Below are 22,971 nucleotides of genomic sequence, written 5' to 3' on the forward strand. Positions count from 1 at the left end.
TATCTTTTCATCTGTGTGAAAGACTTTTGTTGTAATTGGATGCCAATACGAATACAGATTGGTGAAATATAATTATGCACAGATTACAAAATAACTCAAACACAATTCAGTGTATTCAGTGTTTATTTATTTATTTTTTATTTTTTGTTGCTGTGCAACGTGCTGGTGTCCACACGTTTCTGTTTTCTTTGGGCACTATCTTTTCACATTTATAAGAAACAAAAGAAAAAGAAGGAAAAAAAAGATTTTTTTTAACAAGAAAATCAAAAAGCGAATTATTTTAATATTCATATCAGCCCAAAAACAAACTATTGATGAACTCAAGTGTCAATATGACTGTGACTGAGGGCACTTTCGCACTATAGAGCTCATTACGTTTTGTCGCTGCAAGCTCCACAGTGCCTCACAGGACAGTTACTCTTTACTAGAAGAGCAATGAACACCATGTGCTGATTACATTGCGAGCATACAGGCACGCTGCTAAGTCACAGCGGGTGCTGATGATGTGTGGCATGCTAAGGAAACTTGTCATTCTAAATCCACCCACGCCCAACAGCAGGGTACAGATACTCAAACAGGTTTGCATTGGCAATGTCAGGAGCACAAGCCTCAGTGTACTCACCACGTGGGAGTTTTTACTGTATGAACTAATTGGGAGCCCCCATTTACCACTTATGGTTTCATGAAACTGAAGGAAAAAAAATAAATAAATAAACTACTATGGAATAAGCAATGGAAAGGGCAGAGACTTCAGATAACAGAACTTGTTGCAGATATATCTGTAATAAAACACAAGCCCTATTATCATTTGAGCAAGAACTGCTTTATTAGGAATATTTTTAATCTTTGTGCAAAGTACTCTTCCTGTGTAACCTGACTAGTCTGTACCCACCCATTGCTAATGACACAGACTGGGGTGTGGACCTAAAATGGTCAAGCATCACATTTTATTTTAAGGAACGTTTTAAAAATCCAATTGAATTTATAATTCTAGATTAAGCCCTGTGGTATTTTAGAATTTGTTCATGAAGATTAGTTAATTACAAAGGAATGGGGGACTGCGATATATGTTTTACCTACTGTTCTTAAGCATAATCCGAGAGCAATCATAGCATATGGAGAGAGAGTCAGGTTTTTGGGTGGAAGTGAAGGTTAAGTTCATTCATGGGAACAGAAAGACATTTCTGAATGTATCCAGTCTTCAGTGGGTGGGTTGTAAATTTTCAGCAGAAGGCAGCACGAGCTGAACAAAGTGGGAGGCCCAGAAGGATTTGGTGGCACAGTCCTAAAGATTGCTCTGATAGCTATAACATGCCCACTAGAATGTTCAAAAGGGAACAAAGCTTGAAAAACCACAGCCACTCTGGGACACATCCAAAATGGCTAGGGCTTTATTTTAATTGAAACGAGACGTATGAAGTCTCACGGCAATATCCAAAGTTATGTCTCTTTTTTTTTATTCTGGCAAGGCCGTGACTCTTGTCTGACAGCTCTAATCACATCTTCCGACCGGAAGGTTATGCATTTTAATTGGCCTTTTCCGAACAAAGACAGATTTGGTTTTTCCTCTTCTTCGTTTTCTTTAAGACACAGGAAGAAAAAGCGTGGAAAATATGAAGAATGTCTGTTTATATTAAGGGATTTAAAATCATCTCCCACTGTTTTATTGCTTCCAATAAATGTTTATACCTAAGGAGAACGTTTACTATGATGTAAACGTTATAGAATTGCTTAGAAACCAGTGAAGTTTTGAGGCTCTTTAAAGCCTAAATGTATTTGAATGATGCTACACAGTTTCATTCAGATAAGTCATACCAAGCTGTTCCATTATTACCAGTATTTTTTTACTGTATGCTGGATTTAGTGAATATGCAACTAAATTAGAACAAATACCTTCCTTTCAGTAATGCACTACCATTTCATGAAAGGAATAAAGACAACAGAGGATATCAGAAGAACCTAAGGTATAATTTCTTAATTCTTATATCCTTTCAGATGCTCTCACTATCAGAATATTGTGGAGTTAGCAGACTGTATGATGTGGAGTTATTCTGACATAAGTATCTGCAAATACAAGAAAATGTTAATTCTAATTAATTCAACTATACTAAAAAAACACAGTATTCCTTTTGTAAGGTGTTCTTCAATATTTGCTTCCAATTAAGACTATTTTGAATACATTTTTCTGATGCTTCACATTGGCTCAGAACTATTCAGCCACTATCCAACGTACTGTACAAGCATTGCATGAACTTCTCGCACTTGTATTTCCAGCAGATGTACAGTAGATTTGATTCCGCCTAAGGCAATTTCTTAACTTCCGTTGTTACAGCATCTGCTTCTAAAGATGGGTAAACCAGCAAGCTGCTCTTTTGATTTGTTCTCTTCTCTGATTTATACGATCAGACTTTATCCTTTGATGTTCATATGTACTTGTTTGATTATGGAGCACCAGTGTTAAAATAATGAAAAACTGTTCTGTGGTTATAGAATTGATATCAGCCCTGTCCTAAAATAAGGAAAGGCTAGAAGGGAGATAAAAACTGAGGCTTAGTTCTTTATTATGTTTAAGAATTCTAATCTTACTTTGTTAATTTTTCTATAGAGACATCACTTTTTTCATTTCTCATTAACACAGACACACACAGCCCTTACAGAGGTACCCAAATGGAAGGTGCTCGTTATTTTGCTGACCTACAGTCTATAAATTAATTTGTTCAATCTAGGCTTAAAGTATCAGGTGCTCTTGGGGTTACCAAATACATTAAACTTAACTTGTTTAAACAGCCCATTTAAGACTAATGTTTCCAGCTTCTGAAGTCACTGAGGAAAACTGTGAATCATTCAGTCGGTGACCACAATACCACAACATTTGAGAACTCCTTTTTTATGCAGTGTCCACTTATTTTTTCTGTCTTTTTCTTTCTGGTACATTGACGTATTTTATTTCAGACAGTCAGCATTTTGACTCCCGCTCACCTCTAGTCTCTCCTGTTTGACTTCATCAACGTCATCGTCTTCTAACAGGGCCAAGAAATCCCCTGTCTGGTCAATAGAGCTGAGAAAGTCGTGAGCCAGCTTCTGCCGTTTGTTTACACTGCTGCTGCTGAATTTGTCTACATGTGGGTGCAAAGAGGAAGGAAAAACAATTACTAACTTTAATTTCTGCACATCTGCAGCACAGATGTGGCAGTTTACACCTGACCCACACCTCAATGTCACGTGAGGCACTTGAGGTGCCGAGTCTGAACTCCAGTCAAAACAAGAAAATCACCCTCTTATAGACTTTGTGGCTTCAACAGACACCAGTTTAATTGCACAAAATGTAGTTGATAAAACTCTAGTTTTTGTTTGTGTTGTTTCAAAAACAGTTCAGATTCAAATGTCTTATACTTACCATTTTTAGTTTAAATTATGGGCTACGTGTCTATGCAACACATTTAGACCTCAAACTCGTCTTTAAATCAATAGTATGACACTACGGGTCTGCTTTTCCACTGCGGGCATTTTGCCTATCCTGGAAAATAAGGACCCATGTGTTTAATTATGGATTATGGTATTTGGACACAAAGAACAAGCAACTATTTAAGCCTATAAAACATAACTGCAAACAAGATGTATATTCCTGAAAACTGCAGCAGAAGTAGTCCAAGCCCAACAACCTCTTTCACATACTGTATCCTAACATGAGCTGAACTTCTAATATATTATTTTGCAATTAAAAACAAGTTGAATAAAAAAAATGATAGAATGAAGAGCTCTGAATGAACACCTTCTTATCATCAATAAATAAAAAAAACACACCCATGTACAGCTGTAGAGGGTGGGAATGTTAGAAAAAGGAAAAATTACAAAAGGCAATTCTCACTGAGTAATCATGTCTGATAATGTCTGATAATGTCATAATGTCTGATTGATAATTAGACTTTCACATTTAAATAAGGGTAGCAGAATAATAATAATAATCGACTTCATTTTCAAGATGATTAATAGCAGTATTTTTCTTTCAATATTATTCTCATTTTGTACATTTTCTACATTTGCCTGAATCTACTGTATAGCATGAAATTGTGTGCCACTACAGTAAATGTTCCTTATTTTTTCTTTCATTTAAATTCTTCTAATTTTCTTGTTATACATTGTTTTGCTACTTAACAATATTACATTTATAATAAAATGCATACTGTACTTCAGTTACACATTCAGTGCCATGCAAAAGTATTAATTCTCTTCTAATTATATCACTTTTTGCTGAATTAAACATTAATATACATTTATAAGTTGTATGCACATATATACATTTATAAGTATTTTTAATCTTAAATTGCTTAAACTGCACATTTCTATGTCTGAAAATAAAAATAAAAAAATGAAATGTTAATTTCATAAGTATAAATTTGGCTGCTTAAGTAATGTATATACTTGGTGGAAGCACCTTTGGCAACATTTAAAGCTGCTAACTGGCAGTTGCAGGTCTTTCTGGATCAGTGTCTATCAACATTATACACCATAATGCTGCAATGTCAGCCCTGTCAGGTTGGTTAAGGATTACCGATGAACAACAATTTTCAAATCCTGCCAGAGGCTATCAAACAGAAACGCCAGGAGTTTGACTGGGCCACTCAAAGACATTAACTTTTGCCTTGTTGAGCCATTCAGGTGTGGCTTTGGTCTTAAGCACTGGGTCACTGTCTTGCTGAAAGGCGAGTTTCCTTCCCTTTGATTTGCCTAAGATTTGCCTCCATTCCTTTTCCTTTTCAGTCTTTACAAGCTACTAAATCCCTGCTGATGTGCAGCAGTCCCATAAGTTAGAATGCTTCACTACAATGATTGACAGTAGGGGTTGTTTTAAATGGTTAAAGGACTTTGTTGGGTTTGCACCAGATTAAATGTTTAGCCAAAAAAATGAAGACCAAAAACCTCCAAGCCCTAAAGCCTTTGTCACATGTTTGCTGTATCACTAAAATGATTTGTTGCAAGCTCCATGTGGGATTTGCGATGGTTTATTTTTAGCTATGCCAGCTTTAGGGAATGTCCAGGATATTGTTGACTCATAAACAATGTCAAAGTTGCCGTTGTCCTCACGGTGACATCCTTAAACACTTCATGTTCGCCCAGCCACTCAGTTTTGAGGGACAGCCTGATCTAGGCAGTTTCTGAGTGGTAAAATACACTATCCACTTCTTAATGGTCAACTTCAACATGTTCAAAGTGATATTCTGTGCCTTTAATTAATTAGGGTGGTGCTGTGGCTCTGTGGCTAAGGATCTGTGGCTGGAACATTGCCAGGTCGAATCCTGTGGCCAGCAGAGGAATCCTACACCATTGGGCCGCTGAGCAAGGCCCTTAACCCTAACTGTTCCAGGGTGCCATATAAATGGCTGACCCTGCGATCTGACCCCAAGCTTCCCTCCCTGTCTATGTTTCTCATGGAGAGCAAGTTGGGGTATGTAAAAGACAAATTCCTAATAAAAGAAAACTGTATATGGCCAATAAAGTGATCTTTCTTTCTAAATCTTTCAAATTTGTATACCTCTCTCCTGATTTGTGCCTTTGTACAGATTTATTTCATTTGATTTCATTTGCTGCAGTACGACAGCAATGCTGGCAATATCCAGTGCCATTGTGTCCCTCTTTTTGCTTTGATTGCAGGATGCACCAGCAACAAATAAAAGGATTAGGCCTAACATGAAAGCTTACAGTAGGTATTAACTGTGGCTCATTGAGAACACAAGCCTGATGCTGTCATCTACTATTTAACGTTTCAACCTTTCTTAAGAAAATGAGAGATGACATACGTACGTACAAAACGTATGGTGTTTTAAGACCGCTTGGAGACTGTCAGCCAATATTGTATTTCAAATTGTTTTTTTTTTACAATTAAAAAAACATGAACTTGAATGTGTTTACATATCCATGTTTCAAATGTTGTTGTGGCTTGGGGATGGCAGCTGAGTTTCAGCAAGGCTACAGTAGCATTATTTTAGTTTTCAGCAAACTTACTTTATTCCGAAGGTTTGAGATAAATTGTTCTGCTGTATTTACACAGCTTCATATGTCGAGCTACAGATGATCAAATAAGTAGTCCCAACAATTTAGTCAGGTTTAGTAACATCACTGTTAAATCATTAAGTCATCCATATTCAACAGTGACTGGGGCATTTCTAGTGAGGCCTTTAAGCCAGCCTCAATAGGATGAACCATAATCTAAAAACAGAAGAAGATATACAGAAGAAAGGAAAAAAAAAGAACATGAGGAAGAGGAACAGACATCATCATCATCATCATCCTCCCCTCCTCTTCATTAAAAGGGGATGGTGCCTGTGCCATTAAGAGGGTGCCTCTTTCCAATCAGACTTGAAACCACATTCTGTACAGGCAATCTGAATGCTGAGCCTTTCCTTATTGTGGAATTCCCAGGCAAAAAACAAGTTGCCTATTTTTTGTGATGCCTTTGTTCAGAAAAGGGACAGAATTGGTTTCCATTTATTCATAAGTATTTGTTTAGAAATGCTAATACTGTCAATACTTTCATAAATGGTATGGTTAGTGTTAATATTTACTGTAGGTTTATGATACTACAATTAGTAACCCTTTAAAAATAAATAGGCATCGTCATTTGATTAAATTGTTAAATTTTGGATGTACCGTAGATGATAAATAACTGCTACACCCAACAGCTGAGACAAAAACATTTCAACATTTCAAAAACATTTCAATAGTCAAACACCAGCATATGCACATTTTATGCAAGTCTTGTTTTTAAAGAAATTTATTTTATCCTGAATTGCTTTGTTCCCCAAATTTTTTATTTTCCAGTCATCATGTAATGTTCAGAGCAGACAGTGTTGCATGACTGCTTCTAGTTATATGGTGTCATTATATCAATCTGTATTATCAGGGTAAGCCAACTTTAGTACTTCTTAATAACACTCCTTCATAAGAAACTGCGTCACTGTCTCATTCTGGAGGCAAGAACAATTTTAAGCGCCTTAAGTATAATAATGTTTTTGACGTTTGTGTGCATCATGACTTTAATTTTCAGATTTATAAGCTAGTGCAGTGTCACATTTGTTTTTATTAAAAAAGTCATACGATACACTCACTTTTTTCATTTAAAGGAAAATGGGTTTAATAAACTGCTTGTCACACATGAAATTCATAAACTCAATTAAAGTTATAAATATACAGTATGTATTTTTTTCAAACATTTTTCATGGAAGATAATGGTTCCTGTGGTTGGGGGGCTAGGATAAAGCACCAGAAAAAAGAATCTGAAAAGATTTTGTCCATAACCAAAGTGTGAGACAGAGCATACTGTGGCAGACCCCATCAGCAATGCCAAATAATTACCAGTTCAAGGTAACTCGTCTGTTTTCTAAAAACTAACATGATGTGTCATGGTGCATGATGGCTTTGATGGTGACATCTAACCATTCAACATTTGTGTATGTAACATATAATCTCTCATGTTTATGATTTTACAGGTGAATGAAGATCTATAAAAATCAATAGTTGCAAATCAAGTACAAATCTTTATTATAAAACTGAGAAAGAAATGGCAGTTTAATCATTAGGCAGTTTTGTAATTGGGTTGTTCAGCTTCTTAACTCAAATATGGAATCATTTGATATAACAGAGGCAGTATAATATTGTAATAAAAAAATGTATTTTCCTTTACACAATGAAGTGTGAAAAATTCCTAGTGAATTTCAACTTCCAAGTGGAGATCCATTTGAAAAAGGAAAAGACTTTAATTCCTTGACTTTTGTGTATTACGTAATTGCACTCCAGATACAGTTTTGTTCTATGTTCAAATTACTATACTGTTCCACATATGAAGCTGTTTTCAACAACATGAACAAGCTCAGAAAACACATTCTTAATAAGCAGCATCTAAGTAGTTTCAACTAAATTTACAACCGACTCACCTGCACCAAAGTATTTTTTGTTGTAGCCTGGGGCTTGTTGTCTCAGCTGGATTTAAATGGTTTCACCACTACTGTTTTGAGGGTATGCGGAATAAAGATGGCACCAGAAATACCACAACACATGGATCTGACCCTGTGGTACTTACAGTGATTTCCTTGCTAACCAATTGCATAATTATTCTGGGACAGTGTGCAAGCAACATGATTACCCAAATCATTCATCTCATTTCACACTGAACCACAAATCAGCTACCTCTAATAAGAAACATAATGACAGGATTTGCACACACATGCTTGCAGTGAACAATAACTAGGGCAATGATGAAATCACTATATTGCTACTTTCACTGCCATTATTTACACCATTACTATTACAATAAATTCAATATTATATAGAAACTATAGGAAATACATGGGAATATTGTAGAAAAATATTAAGATCTTAAGTATAGTGAGAGTAGTAAATAACTATAAATACCTATTATGTTTTTATTTGGTTGACACTTTTATGTTCTCATTTATAAAGCTGGGCATTTTAGTATCACGCCTGTGCTGATCAAACATATTCAGATCTACTAGTATTTCCTTCTTACACTTTTTTATTTTTGGAGAAATATGAGCAGATCTGAAACAAGAAAATGAGTTCAGATGTAATATACAGCTGAGTTGTCTTCTTGAACAGGACGCATCTACATAGTAGGTCCATTTAGTCCTTAGCATCTGAAACATGAACCTGGGAACAAATGACGAAAATTGTACTTTCAGCTCATTCCAAGTTCATTTTAATTGCAGAACTCCGGGGAAAATAATGCAATTTTCAGCCACAAGATCCAAGAAGTAAATAATGGAATGCATCTAACCATTTGCTTTATTTATGTTGTCTTGCCCTAATTATAAATGGGAAAAAAAGGCTGACACAGACTCCTAAGATATTTTAAACAAAGAAAGAAACACTGTGAGTGATAGTGATACAGTAAACCCAGTCAACAATACTAATACAAAGCCTTATTAAGGACCAAGCATTAAACTTAATCATTCAGCACAAGTAAGATCCATTATTAAGAACAAAATAATAACATTAAATAATAATACGAATAATAATTTGAAAATATTCATTACTATTGTCATAAGCATTAAAAAAGTGAAATAGTCCACAGTATTACATTGTATCATATGGTTTTAATTAATGGGTTTGAGATACAACTGGTAATCCTATGCAACGAATACATAAAAATATGGAAGAACAAACTCAGATTTGAGCAAGCTCTAAACTTGCTGAACCTGAACACAATGCAAATGTGTAATTCAGCCATGGAGTAATTAACTTCTAAAGTTCCTTTCTTTTTTAAAGTATAATCTTGGAAAGACTTACAATAATCAACTCAAGAAAAGTTTATTCTTTTTAGTATCTGATTCCAGACCTAATTTAAGCAATGCACCAAATGGTTTGCAGTAAATCTCAATATGTACCATCCTACTTAGCAAAAAAAAGTTATGCACAGACATGCGGGCTCCTTTGCGATAGACTGTCAGACGTTGCTTTCTAAATACTGCATTTAAAATCATTCCATTGCTCAAGTTACATGAGAGACTGGAGAAAATACACAAATGAGATTCATCATGGAATGAATAGGGCTGAATTCTCTATTTTTTCAAGGTATTGATGAACAACATTTTTATTGTGGGCAAATAATATGCCCTGTGAAACTAAGAAGTGATTCTTTGCCAAAACTTCTGCATGAATCACACTGATGTCCTGTGTGATGACTGTACTGATTGATTATGGCACATAAAATTACCTTGGCTGGTTCCAAATTCATTATTTTGCCTCCATCATTCAAAAGAATGACTAAATGGTGAAATGTACAGTAATTCACAGGAAAAACAGAGTACGCAAATAAATGCTTGCACAAAAGTGTCTATAACAATAACAGATCAAGAATTTGGATTGGATACATTAACTATTTTAAATAAATACACATACAGTATAATCCCATAAATGAGTATTAGTATCCTACAACTGCCTTACAGTTAATGGTGTATACATAATGTGCACTTGGACAAAACGTTTCAAGAGAAAACAGTCGTTCAAAATCTGCTTTGTAATTTGCTGTATCTTTACTACTGAATGACTGATGATGAATTAGTGTTAAACAGCAACAGATCAGATAAACATTATTATGATAAGGCAGGACACAAATGACTCAAATGCACAAGTAGGAATACTTTCATTTTTGCAAAAAAGAAAAAAAGGAGCACTAACAAAATGTAAAGAACAGTCGCAACCTGTTCTTTGGCTGAAAATACCTATGGTTTTTAAACATATTAAGTGAAGAAGGTCTGAATTCAGTTAACTACTGTGAAACCCATTACCTGGGTTATTGAACGAAGATTACCAGCACAGGCCAAAATATTAGATGCAAGAGGTTAATTAAGGATGTGGTACTGTATTTAAATAAAAAACTGATGCTAGTCAATCAGGGAACCTTCTACTGGGTTGAAACATTTATGGTGCAGTTAAGAATAATTTTGTAAATTTTACTTTTTTACATTTTCACTTATTTTTGAGGGTCCTTTAACACTTCATGTAAAAACAACCTTCCTCATATGCAGCGAAAGGTTCACACAGAATATAGTAAAGGTGCTTAGAATGTATTTATTTATTAAGGTAAGACAAATTAAAGCTGCCACGTCCACCACAAACTATATTCATATGGCTATATAATAAACAAAAATATTCCAAAATACAACATACAGTATATCAAAATACCTGCTTCAAGTAGGTCTTCGTCATCAACAGATTTAACAATTTTGGATTTGTAGTCTCGGAAAATCATGTATTTCAGCAACCTCCGGATTTTTTTCTGTAAAAGAAAGCATGATTCTAACTAATACATCAGAAATCCTGCACTGCTGAGTGCAACCGAAGTGAGTGAAATTATTGTTCTTTTTAACTCTTGCATTAAACCAAAAAGGAAGCCTTTTGCATGCTTTAGTTGAAAAAGCAGAGCACTGGTAAGCATGAGCACTCTAAGGAAAAAAGATGGAGATGAGGAAACCCACAAGGGTAAAATTGGACTATTTTTAATCTAATTTATAGTGTTCAAACTAAAATTTGTAATAATAATTCTGAATTAAAAGAACATTAATGAAAAAGTAATTTATTTCAATCTTAAACTTGCCCTGGTTATTTGAAACCATAATTTTGATTTAAAACATTTTATATATTCCTAATTATACTGTAGTGCAAGAAATTCAGCACTTTTCTGGTAGTACTGATTTTTAAAATTTGAGGCAGCCTCTTTTTATTTTGCTTAAAAGTAATTTCTTGTTACATTTTTTAAATAAGACTGACTACTGCAGCTTTAAAAAAAGATTAAAGTAAAAAAAATCAAAACATGTAATTATCTAAAGAATATGAAGTGAGAAAAGGATAAATAAACTTATGGTGTCACTTACTGACTAAAATATAACTGTTTGGAAAAAAAAATAAAAGACACCAACTACTTACCTTCAGACAAAACTGAAAAGTCTATTTTGTTCTAGCCTTAAGAATGCTTTTAGATAATATAATTAAATAACATAGGGTTATATAAAGTTTTGCAAACTTACCAACAAATAATTAAAACAAAAGTCTAATTACAAGAAATGTATATGACTGTCTAAAAAAATTTGAGAAGGGAATTTTCAAAAGAGTATTTTCTTGTGTTATTCATTATTTTTAATATTAATGGTATATAAACATAAACCCATTCATATATCCACATTTTAATGTTACTGGATTTTTCCGAGACCCTGTAAAATACAGTATGTGATATCAGATTCCTTGGTTAAAAAAATAAATAATCTTTAAATATAAGTGTTGATGCAGTTGAAACCATTGTAAGACAGAAACTACCCGCTTTCTAACTAGTTTCAGTATTTTAGCTTTTTGGTTCTCATGCCCAATTTAGAAAGCATAAAACATGAGATTGTGTAAGTGGTTTTCTACCTTGTCTTTCCTCATAAGAAACAGGATGTCTTCAGCTGATATGACTCTTGCCCCTCTCAGAAAAGACACCTCAGCTGCTTGCTGTAGCTGGAAGAGCAAAACAAAATCAGGTCAGGCTTTTTTCAAATGACCTATTTTACTTTTTTCTACATTAAAAAAACTATAGACATTATTCTTACTTAAAAATATAGTCTCAAAAATATTTCTATCATTACAATATTGCAGGCTACACAGTTTTTACATCTGTTTTCAAGTAGTTTGCTTGTATGATAGCAACACCAAAATATCAAAAACATATCTTCATTTTGATATGAACAAATTGAATGTTAAAAATTATTTGTAATGTAATTAGATAAGTTTCTATTTTGTGCCTTTTTTTATGCGCAGGAGACTTTTTTGTGTGAGGAGGGTATAATGACTGACACAATGTACTGTAGCTTGCACTTTGAACAGAATTTATACTAAAAACACACATCAATTAAGATTGATGATTGACCACTTCATAGACTGCAAATACAATAATACTGTATGCTTTCTTTTTGCATGGGAATTTAGAAAATTGTGCCTAAACATTAAGAAACACAAAAAGGCACCTGAAAATCATTTAATGAAATTCAATATGTAATACTAATAAGAGCCTTGGTTTCGCTCAGTATCACTAGATGAATAACCATACTATTAATTTTAGCTCCCATGCTGGTACAACATTAACTAGTTCTATTCAGATTTTTTTTTTATCAACAACAACAGTAGCTGGTTTTAATATCCCAAAGAAAAAGGGTTTGACTTTTCTTCTTGGCTACTGCTCAGTGGGCATGAGAGCTAGTCCATAAATCATTATATTGGACTAGAGTCATATTTTTTTCCATGCTGACTGCATGCACCCAAGAACTATTAACTGTTTCTGATAATGCAGCATAGCACTACAGTACTCAGATCATGGATAAAAGCAAAATTATTGAGTGCTTCAAACATGCAGTGTGAATTACAGATGTTGGTGATGACTGACTGAGTACAAGGAAGGAGCTGAGTAAGTGAATCTGTGTTTATGATAGCCAGATCTAGACTATCACAAAGATTCCTTGTCAATGTCTAGGTCATGGAATCCATTTTTCTACTGTGAGGGGAGGAGACCACACTGTCATTACACAGTAGACTTAACTCCAGGATTGAGATTTGCATTTCATTAAATAAAAATGACTTTATTCATCTCTTAATTTTGTATTATGTTACTGCAGAAAAAGGGGGATGTTGCAATCATATGGAAACAATCTTTGAAACCTCCAGTAAAGAGAGAAAAAAAACCTACATGAAGAATGCCCTTTAAGTTAAGCGCTGTAATTTCTTTTTATTGCTTAAGAGCCAAAACACCTCATTAATCAATGTCACCTTTCTCACAAAATGATAGCTGTCCACATGTAAATCAGTAAAGAAAACGTATGCCGAAGAATTAAGCAAGCCTCTCTCCATGAAACGTTTTGCAGTTTCAACTGATATTTTTAACTGACTGGCTTCTAGAAAAAACAAATGTATTTTTTATTTGGACATAACTGGCAGCTGAACCAAAAATAGTTAAAAAAATGTAGAGATGTCTGCTGTAGTACAAAACTGCTCTCCCAGTAACAAAGAATTACTGTTACTGGAGTTAAACCAAGAAAAAAAACTGAAGAAGGTGTATCTGAGGACAAATGAATTTTCTCTTCTACTTCTAAAAACTTCATCCATTCTTAGAAAACAAGGTTTTAACCGGCTGAAAGCCCAGTATATTGTGATCTTAAGAATTTGGTAATGTTAGATGTAATGTTTGGTAATGTTTTGTTTTAATTCCTGTTTAAGATACCAATACCACAGTTCACAAAACAATTGAAGATTTATCAATAACAAGATAGCAGTATAACTGAGTCAGTTAAATGTTTCAGAAGGTTAATACAAAAACAAAGTTTCATATCTGAAACAGACTGGTCCTACAGATTGTTCAGAAGATCATGTTTTGTATCTGAAAAAAAATGAGTGCAAACAGAGGTACTGTACACACTGCAATCGATTATCTTTGTTGTGTACAGCAAAAGAAAGGTTTTCACAAATGAGAAAGCAATTCTGAATCTTGTTCATTAGCCTCAATAATCAGGTAGCTTTAGAAGAATACATTAGGAGACTGTATTATTATGGTTTACTTTAACAAGGGTTTAAAGTTTAAAATGGGTAATTGTTCAAATATACATAAAAATTACCAAAGAACTGAAGATCATGCATCTCCAACAAAACATTCTCCAGCTTTACATACCGTATACCAAATATTAAAACAATACTGCTTTATTTAGTTTATAAGATTGAGTTTAATTCACTGTAAAAATTGTATTTCCCAGAAGAAAGTGTATCAGTTAGGGTAGTTAGCCATTCAAAGCTCTGTCTTGGGAAAGGAACCAAAACACAGCCTATATGACAAAGACAAGGAGAAAGAGTGAATATGTGTGAGAGAAGAGAGGGAGACAGGGATGGAAAGAGACACAAAGGGTGAGTTGAAGCAGACTAAGACATTTGGAACATTAAATATACAAAAAAAAACATTTAAAAGAAGACTTTTGACTTTTTAAAACAACATCTGCAGAGTGGGTGACAAGGCCCTTATGAATTGAAAAAAAAAATAGCCTAGCGGGAAAAGCAGGCTAGAAATAGACCTTCGACTGGCAGTGGAAAAATACAGGTATTTCACTAATCAGTGTTTTTCTTTGAAATTGTATTTATTTGTTTGACCAGACTGAAAGCAATATGAGTTCTCTGCCACTATTATTTTTTTTAAAACACTGTGTAGTTTTAAGAACTTTTCCGGTGTTGAAAATGTAGTGCAAATACAGACATAAAATTGATTTAAAAACAAAAACTGTTTTACAAAAAGAGCCAACAGAGATAAATATTCATACACCCTAACTGTCAGTCTTTCCTACACAACCCTCATACTTTTCAGCTATTCAGAGAAAGACACACAAACAGGTTCCTTCTCAGGGAAGAAGACACAGGTGTAGCTGTGTAAAAGTTAAGGACTACAGTTTCCAAATTCATATATTGCCACAGCTTCCTCTAAAACATAAATACATCATCTTTTGGGCTTGGCCATTTCCCAATGTGGACGTACTTCAGCAGTGTTTAGCACACCGTTTAAAAGGTAATTAATCTCTTATTAGATAAAACATTATTTCAGAAAACTTTAAATATACACTTTTTATGCTTCATAAATTTTATTTTTTTACTGCTCTGAAGGAGATGGTTGCGGGAAGAGACTGACTGAAAGTTTAACTTTCCTATCCTCTGTGTTCCTAGTAAGCTTCCCATAATGTTTACAATGGTAAGGAAAGGTGATATTTATATATTTCAGTGGTTTCCTCTTGTACTTTCTTGTCTATTTTAATGCACACTAAAGCACAGAAAATGGGTTTATGAGTAAAAACCTTGCAAGCTGCACGTCTTGAGAAAGTAAGAAATACGTCTCCTATTGTTTCTTACTCAGTGAACATACAGTATCCTGCTTATATTTTCATTATTAATACTTACAACCACCTTTGACTGCTGTTACACTTTATCTATTGATGGATCACATACCACACCTTGTATAAAGTATTAGACAACCCCTATGTTTTAGGAGAACAAGGAAATAATATTCATAGCCTTCAAAAGAACTATTTTTGACTATTTTTTAATGTAAAAAAATAAAAATAATTCCTTCAGGGGATACTGTCAACATGTTGCACTCCCAATCCTACTCAGGTCATGAGTCAATTTAGTTTGAAGTTACAAAGATGACTTTAACTTCAAATTATCCATAAATGTTCATTTGGACATAAGTCAGAAGACTGGGGGACGCCAGTTAGAAAGTTTAATGTGGTTTCTTGTAAACTAGACCCTGCTTGCATTAGGCATGGAGCATTATTCTATTATTAATTTATTTGGCATGATGCCTTCATCCAGAGCAATTTAGATTTGTACCCATTTGTACAGCTAGAAGTACTGTATATCTTAGTGCAGTATCTTGCTCCAAGGTATGTGGCAGTAGTGTGGCAAGTAGTGGTTTGAAACCGGAAGGTTGTGGATTGAAATCCCTGATGGGAGACGGTTGTTACACATATCAGCACAGATACTGTTGTCAAATGTACCTTGAGCAAAGTACTTCACTCAGATTGCTCAAGAATTTTCAGTAGACTTCCAACCTTCATAAACGAAAAACAAATGTAAGCCATTTTGGATAAACGAGTCAGCTCGTTAATAACAACAGAACAACACTGTCCCACCAGAGATATGAACCTATAACATTCTAGTCTTGATGTCAGAGCATGGAACGAGTACCAAAAAAGTACCACATAATAATAACTACATTATAGTACGTTTGAGATCTCCTTCAGCTACCAGTGATGTAACCCGCCAAAAAATTTTTTTAGCTGGGGGAAGTGGAAGTGAAAATTCTCTAATTGAAAAGCATCACTAGCTCTACTACTTAGGAAGACCAGTCTAGTTCTGCTGTTTTTTTAAGATGTTTTAAATGGTAATCTTCAAAGATTGTGATGTCCACAGTGTTACTTCAACAGGGTGTAATTTTTCTTTTATCCCTAACAGTGCGGACTGTTGCAAAACTGTGCAAAACTGAACTTGAAAAGGCAGCCAGGCACGTGGCTTGTGGAAACTACAGTACTTACAAAAGGCTGCTAAGGTCGGACACAGACTGTCATTGATTAAGTGCAATTTGTCCTGTCACAGAACAAAGACATGCTCTCCACTGCATAGTGGGACAACCAATCTGTCTCAATACCACCCTAGGGCTGTGTTCAGTACAAGCACCCTTGTAAGGCTGTAAAGTTCCACATTAAAAAAAATCCACTATGGCCTCAGTTCAGTATACTTCTAGATAAAGAGCAACTCAGAAGTCCTAGAGAAGCCTTACAACAGTTGTGGAGAATGTGACTTAATCCAATGAAATGAGCAGATCCCTCTGAACTGTAAGACACTTGGACAACTAGAGGACAGAAAGTGTGGCTTAAGGTGTCAAGCAATTTCATCAATTTCCCTACAGGATTAATAAAGTATTATCTATCTATCTAAAAGAAGGCTATTTTCTGCCTTCCCCTGACTGCTTTTAAATGGTAAATTTGTCACACGCTGAATATTGTTAAAAATCTGTTTTGGCTTTAGTAGCATTTTCCTTGGTATGTTCAAACAACTTGCACTGTTAACTGTTCTTCACTGTTTTAAGTATTGGCGTTTTGTGTGCAACACTAAGACATCATTTTTCACTAAAATACATTTTTTTAATTGGCTGAGATTTAGAGATTTGTTACTGCAGGAAAAAAAAAATTATGCAAAAAGCAAACTAAAATTATGACATGACAGCTATAAAAGGCCATGCTGAAGAGTACATTTGCTTTAATGCAGTCATCTCTGAGTACACTGCAAGTTTGATCCATACATTTATGGGATGTCCAAAAATGGCTGAAAAATATTTTGCAAAGGAAAAAGTAAAAGGTTTATTCCATGCTGAAAAGAGAAGAAAGAAAACTTTCCTATTGTTCCTTTGCAGCCTACGCATGCTGACGCAGCTACCCACCTGAAAAATATTTTGTTAGGCATCAAAAGATGTGGATATGCATAGTCTTGTCATATTATGACAGCTATTTTATCCATCCATTTTCTCACCACTTGATCCAGTTCAGGGTTGTAGGGGAGCTGGAGCCTATCCCTGCAACCAACTTGCACAAGGCAGGGTACACCCTGGATGGGACATCCATCCATCTCATAGGCACAAACACAAACATGCACACACTCACAACTGCAGAAGCCAATTCACCAGTACGTCTTTGGACTGTAGGAGAAAACTGCAGCACCTTGAGGAAACTCACGCCAACAAGGGGCAAACATCCAAACTCCACATAAATAGCTTCTAAGGAATTAAACACAGGGCCCCATTACTGCTATTGCCATTACTGCTAACCACTGACCAACCATGCCATCAAAAGCTATTATATATTAATTGTAAATATATGTAATAATCTTACTGATGTAGCCGTGTTTCATACTTTCTGAAATCACTTTCAATTCTATCTTTATGGCTTCATCAATTCTAATTAGATTTGACCTAAGATATCTAACCACATTGTCATGCTGTCCTTCCACAGAGCATCAGCAAATCCAGTTTTGAATAAACTATGTGGATTTTCTCACTTAACTCATTTGCTTTTTATCTATAAGCGGTGTATAATGTGAAACGATAGCAAAAGACTCACAGAGTATCAGGTTTTTTCTGAAGCTCAAGTGAGAGACCACACACTCTTTATGATTGTTATTAAATGGCCATAAAGTCCCTGGTTAACTTGCCTTTTCTGCTTACCTATCTTAAACAGCAGCATGATTGCGCTTCAAGGCTTTTCTCTTTTGTGAAGAATTTACATTTTGTCTTCTCACTAAACGATAGGCAGACAATGTACTGTAATAGAACTCAAAGATGGGACTCAGTGTACAGTATTTGAGTTAGCAGCTTAAAGCATAGTGGAGCCAAGAGTGTGTGAGGGACAGAGACAGTAAGCCTGCTTTCTCTGGGTCCTGTCAGTTTTCATCACAGCCAACTCAAAGAGAACACCCACACTGTAGCCGGTGAGTCTTCTCCATCCTCTGCTGGTATGTCTCACAGATGAGTGAGCTGAATTACAGCCAAAGTGCTGAAAGGACTGCTTTTTTTTCTTTCATTTTTTGCCCTCAACATACTTTTGAGTCAGCCCACATGGAGGAGAGCTATATTTTTAAAACATGCTTTGATTTTTTTTTTAAATATAGATGATAAATATTAGAAAATACTTTTGAAATTATACATTAAAAAATGTAAATATTTGAAATGGACAGTTTCAAAATACTTTGAGTTATATGGAAACGCCTTCTGGAAAGAAATACATGATAGTTAAATGGAAAAAGAAATATACAATAAATTAAATATACACTATTCTGAAATATAGTAATTCTCTTTTATGTATGGGACTGCAAGGGAGTATTTAATACCCTGAATAGCTGTGCTTGGGAGATTACCATAGCATAGATTCAACAGACTATGCTCAAAAATGATAAAAGGTTAAAGGTTTTCGAATATTTATTTTTGACTTGGAAAATACAAAATCGATTAGCCCTTCATAAAAAAAATGTGAACAGGGAAAAATGTTAGCTCAACATTGAATCATGAGTGTAGCAAAATGCACACTGACTTAAAATTAATCTTTTTTTGTGCTATAAGAGATACTGGTTGAGATTTCTGTACATTATGTTGGGTGGCTCCACTTATAGTTAACATTAACATATTTTTGTCATATGTGCTGTGTGTTGGAGGTACTGTACTTTGAGAGGTATATTTCCTGCATGTTCCTAAACGTTACACGGCTAATGAAATGTAACAGACTTTTGGCACATCACATTTGTCATGCAATTTATTTCACGGTTTGCAGGCTAACATCAAAATGGTTTATGCTCGTTAGTTTAATCAGGAAGATCTTGTGTCATAAATGATGTGAGAGGCAGATAAAAGTCACAGCCAAGACTTAAAGCTTCCGGGATTGAAAGCATTCCAGCACTCAATGTGCTTTTATTAAATACAGGATTTCTTATTAAACACTTGCTACAGTACATGCCTTGCTCTTTACCACTGTAATTCCATACAAAAATACACCTACTGCATGGTAGACTCACCACATAAATATAGGGACTTGAATTGTTACTCATAATTACAGTGTCTCCATTTATTGTAAAGATTTCTCAGAAAAAAATCCAGATACATAAATATACTCACAGAAAACAGTAAAATATGCAACCTGGGGTACTGAGCATCTCATCCAGGAAAGATTATTGCCATGTCATAGTGATTGCTGGCTTGCATCTACAGTAGCCTGAAGATGTTTTTTTTAAACAAATGTAACACAACTATCATCTATTTCTTACTAACCCAGATGAAAATCGCCATTTGTTACAAATCAATTTTAACTCCTGAAACAAAAGAGGACCTGTGATCACACTCTGCCTGCTTCAGACATTCATCTTTCTGACACTTTGAGTTCAAAAGTGGCATACAGGAGAGTTAGTGCTGTCTGGACTCCCTGATGTCAGTGAAAGCTCCTGGACCCAGGAGCTGCAGAAGAATCAAAAGACCAAAAAATAACTCTGGTTGACTACAGCCACTCAATGGCACACTTGGGCACTCTGTCTTGAAGCAGACATTTCTGGAAACTCCATGATACTTACTACATTTATAATAATGTGTAATAATGTTGCTTTATTAGCCCTATACAATTTCTTGCATTAGGAATTCATCTTTACGCATACACCATCTTGCTCTCCATGAGACACAGACACAGACAGAGAGAGAAGTTTGGGGTCAGAGCGCAGGGTCAGCTATTGTACAGGGCCCCTGGAGCAGCTGGGGTTAAGGGCCTTGCTCAGGAGCCCAACGGAGTAGGATTCTTATCCCGGCTGCGGGATTTGAACTGGCAACCTTCCAGTCACAGGCGCAGATCCTTAGCCACAGAGCCACTACCCCTCCCCATTTACTGTCTCCCATTTACTGTGACACTCTAGAAGTACACTTGTATTTCAGAATTATTCCACTAGAATTCTTGCACATTCACTTCTGGAAAGTTGTTTAAAATAGATACATTGAAGCCAATAACTTGACTTCCTTCAAGAAATGGATGGATGAGATACTTCAATTCACATAGCTATTAAATGCCCAATCAGCAAGATGGACCAAATGACCTCTTCTAATTTGTAATTTTTCTTATGTTCTCTGGTATATATATCCAACACTGGAAAAAAGGAGGGGAGGAATGAGAATAATGCAACAAATAAATGATCAGATGTCGCTTCTGATTTAGAAACACCATGGTCACAGAATCAGCTGGTCTGCCAGCAAAATACAGTACTGTATGTTACCAAAAGGAAAAATATTTGAGAAAAAAAATCTTTTCCTATCAGATTATCAATTTTCTATCAAAACGTCTTTTCTCCTACTGGTTTTCTGCAGTTCTGTTTTTTCTTATTCGGGGAAAAAAAAGAAAGGTGGAGAGATATTTCTGATTCAGTTATGAGGATTTAACTAGAATGACTAAATAAATATACAAAATACATAAAAACTAAAATAACCTGTGGAAAATATGGTTCCAATTAATGAAACTCCTTAATCTACACCATTCTGCTGAAATATAACAAGGTATCGCTTTAATTCCACCATAAAGTGACTTTACTTGATTTTAGATCTGTTTTATATCATAATAATTTAAATAATTGCACTAATGTTCCACGAGAATTGAAGTAATCTAAAATTATCCAAAACTGGAGAATGTTACTCAAGTTTTCCCTTTTTTCCGTATGTGACTGGCCCATCCGCTGAGAACAGTGAAATCAGTGTGGGCTGTTTCCAGTAGCAGGAGTCTGTTGACTGTCTGTTGCTTCTGCATGAAGGACTGTTTTCCAATTCTGGGATGCCTTAGCTATCGAGCTTTAGGCTACTTTGGCAACTGTGTATTTTATTAAAGCTCCTACATTTTGAAGTTGTCAGTTCAGTGTACAAAACAGACTGTGACAGCGAGTGCAGACAGTGGGAGGAATGGGGCACACACCAGCAGGCCCGTGGTTTCAAAATCCCGCAGACTTGAGACCAAAGTCATTATGACCATTCATGTTCTGGGTGTCTTCTTTTCAGGCAAAAGCCACGTTTGTGGTCATAACTTTTCTCTTCCCTTACCCCCCGACTTTTTTTTTTGCATTCTCAAGCACTTTTCTGTTTACCAACAGTGTATTACTGGAAGATTATGGTTACTGCTGAAGGACAACCACAAAAAGTAAATGGAGGCAATTATTCACAGCCATGTGGGGTCACGAAATGTCACAGAAATAAGGAGACAACTCTTAGTTACTAATAATTAGGTCATATTAACAATGCTTAGCCTTGTGTCATTCTGTCAGTACACAGCACCAACTGATCTACTTTAAACATTTAAATATATTAAAGATTTGATGCATACCAGGAATTGAAAAAGTTTTACCAGGAAAATATTTCAAGATATTCAGATCTCTCAGGAAAAACACAGTACACTATTTGAGTATGTCTATCATGGATGTTGCAACACATAAACAGCCAATAAATAAATAATATTTGTACTAAATAGCCAGAGACACAGGTAGACATACAAGATTCTAAGGAGCTAAGGACTCTTCTCTTCTTACAACATACAGTAAATTGTAAATGATTTGATTTAAAATCATTTACAATTTATGTTGTGTAAATTTTTACAATAAAAAAATTACAAGACATAAGTCTTATATGTAAGAAAGTAATATAGGTGCATTTTTATAAAGGAAGACAGTCTTTTGTAATTTTATAGAAAAATTATAGAACATATAATCTGCACATTTTTTTCTACATTGATAACAAACCTCCCATTCTAACAGCATATTTGCTCCAATTTAACTAGTTGCTTTCTGCATATACTGTAACACAAAGCCTGCACTACAGAATAAGTAGCAGATCAGTTCAAAATGTCTGCTAAGTTCAGAAATAGAGAAATTTTACACTGTTCGCGACAAAACCAGAAATGGTATAATATTTATGTTTAAAAGAACGAAATGAGGAACAAACATAAACAAAAATGTCAGAAATATTCTTTTCTCTGGATGTAAAATGGTGAACCGTTGCTAGCTATTACCATGAAAACTTAAATTCATTAGCCGCTGATTAAAATTTAGCAATTAAGGCAATATCATTGTAATGAATCTCTTTGTGATCAATATCCTCTGTAGGGATAAGACCTACAAACCTAGCAAAAAAGGACTTATTATACACTAAAAACCCTAGAGATTGAGCTGGTGAGAAAGGACATTATGTGAAATAGTCTGTCAAATATGACAGCTTTCTACCAATAAACAGTATTATACTGCACATGTTTAGTTTAACACTGAAATGTGTTTAAAATAAATCCTGTCAACAAGAAAAGCCTTAATAACAAACAAGCACCTGCCAACTATATCCTGTGTTGA

At 34.9% G+C, this 22,971-nt stretch overlaps 1 protein-coding gene across 12 annotated transcripts in view; it reads right to left on the reverse strand.

Annotated features, from left to right (window-relative positions):
* supt3h (SPT3 homolog, SAGA and STAGA complex component) overlaps positions 1-22,971 on the reverse strand; it is a 229,535-nt gene that overhangs the window by 66,868 nt on the left and 139,696 nt on the right. For all 12 annotated transcript variants that reach the window (XR_001478287.2, XM_069179534.1, XM_069179564.1 and 9 more), the window contains 3 exons: positions 11,923-12,009; positions 10,702-10,795; positions 2,980-3,116 (listed from right to left, as the gene is read on the reverse strand). Coding sequence is in view for 11 of the 12 variants with exons in the window: in XM_069179534.1 (XP_069035635.1) it covers positions 2,980-3,116; positions 10,702-10,795; positions 11,923-12,009 (318 nt within the window). In the remaining variant the exon portion in view is untranslated. The remainder of the gene's footprint in view (positions 1-2,979; positions 3,117-10,701; positions 10,796-11,922; positions 12,010-22,971) is intronic.

This window comes from Lepisosteus oculatus, chromosome 2 (genome assembly GCF_040954835.1).
Source record: "Lepisosteus oculatus isolate fLepOcu1 chromosome 2, fLepOcu1.hap2, whole genome shotgun sequence".
NCBI classification, from domain to species: domain Eukaryota; kingdom Metazoa; phylum Chordata; class Actinopteri; order Semionotiformes; family Lepisosteidae; genus Lepisosteus; species Lepisosteus oculatus.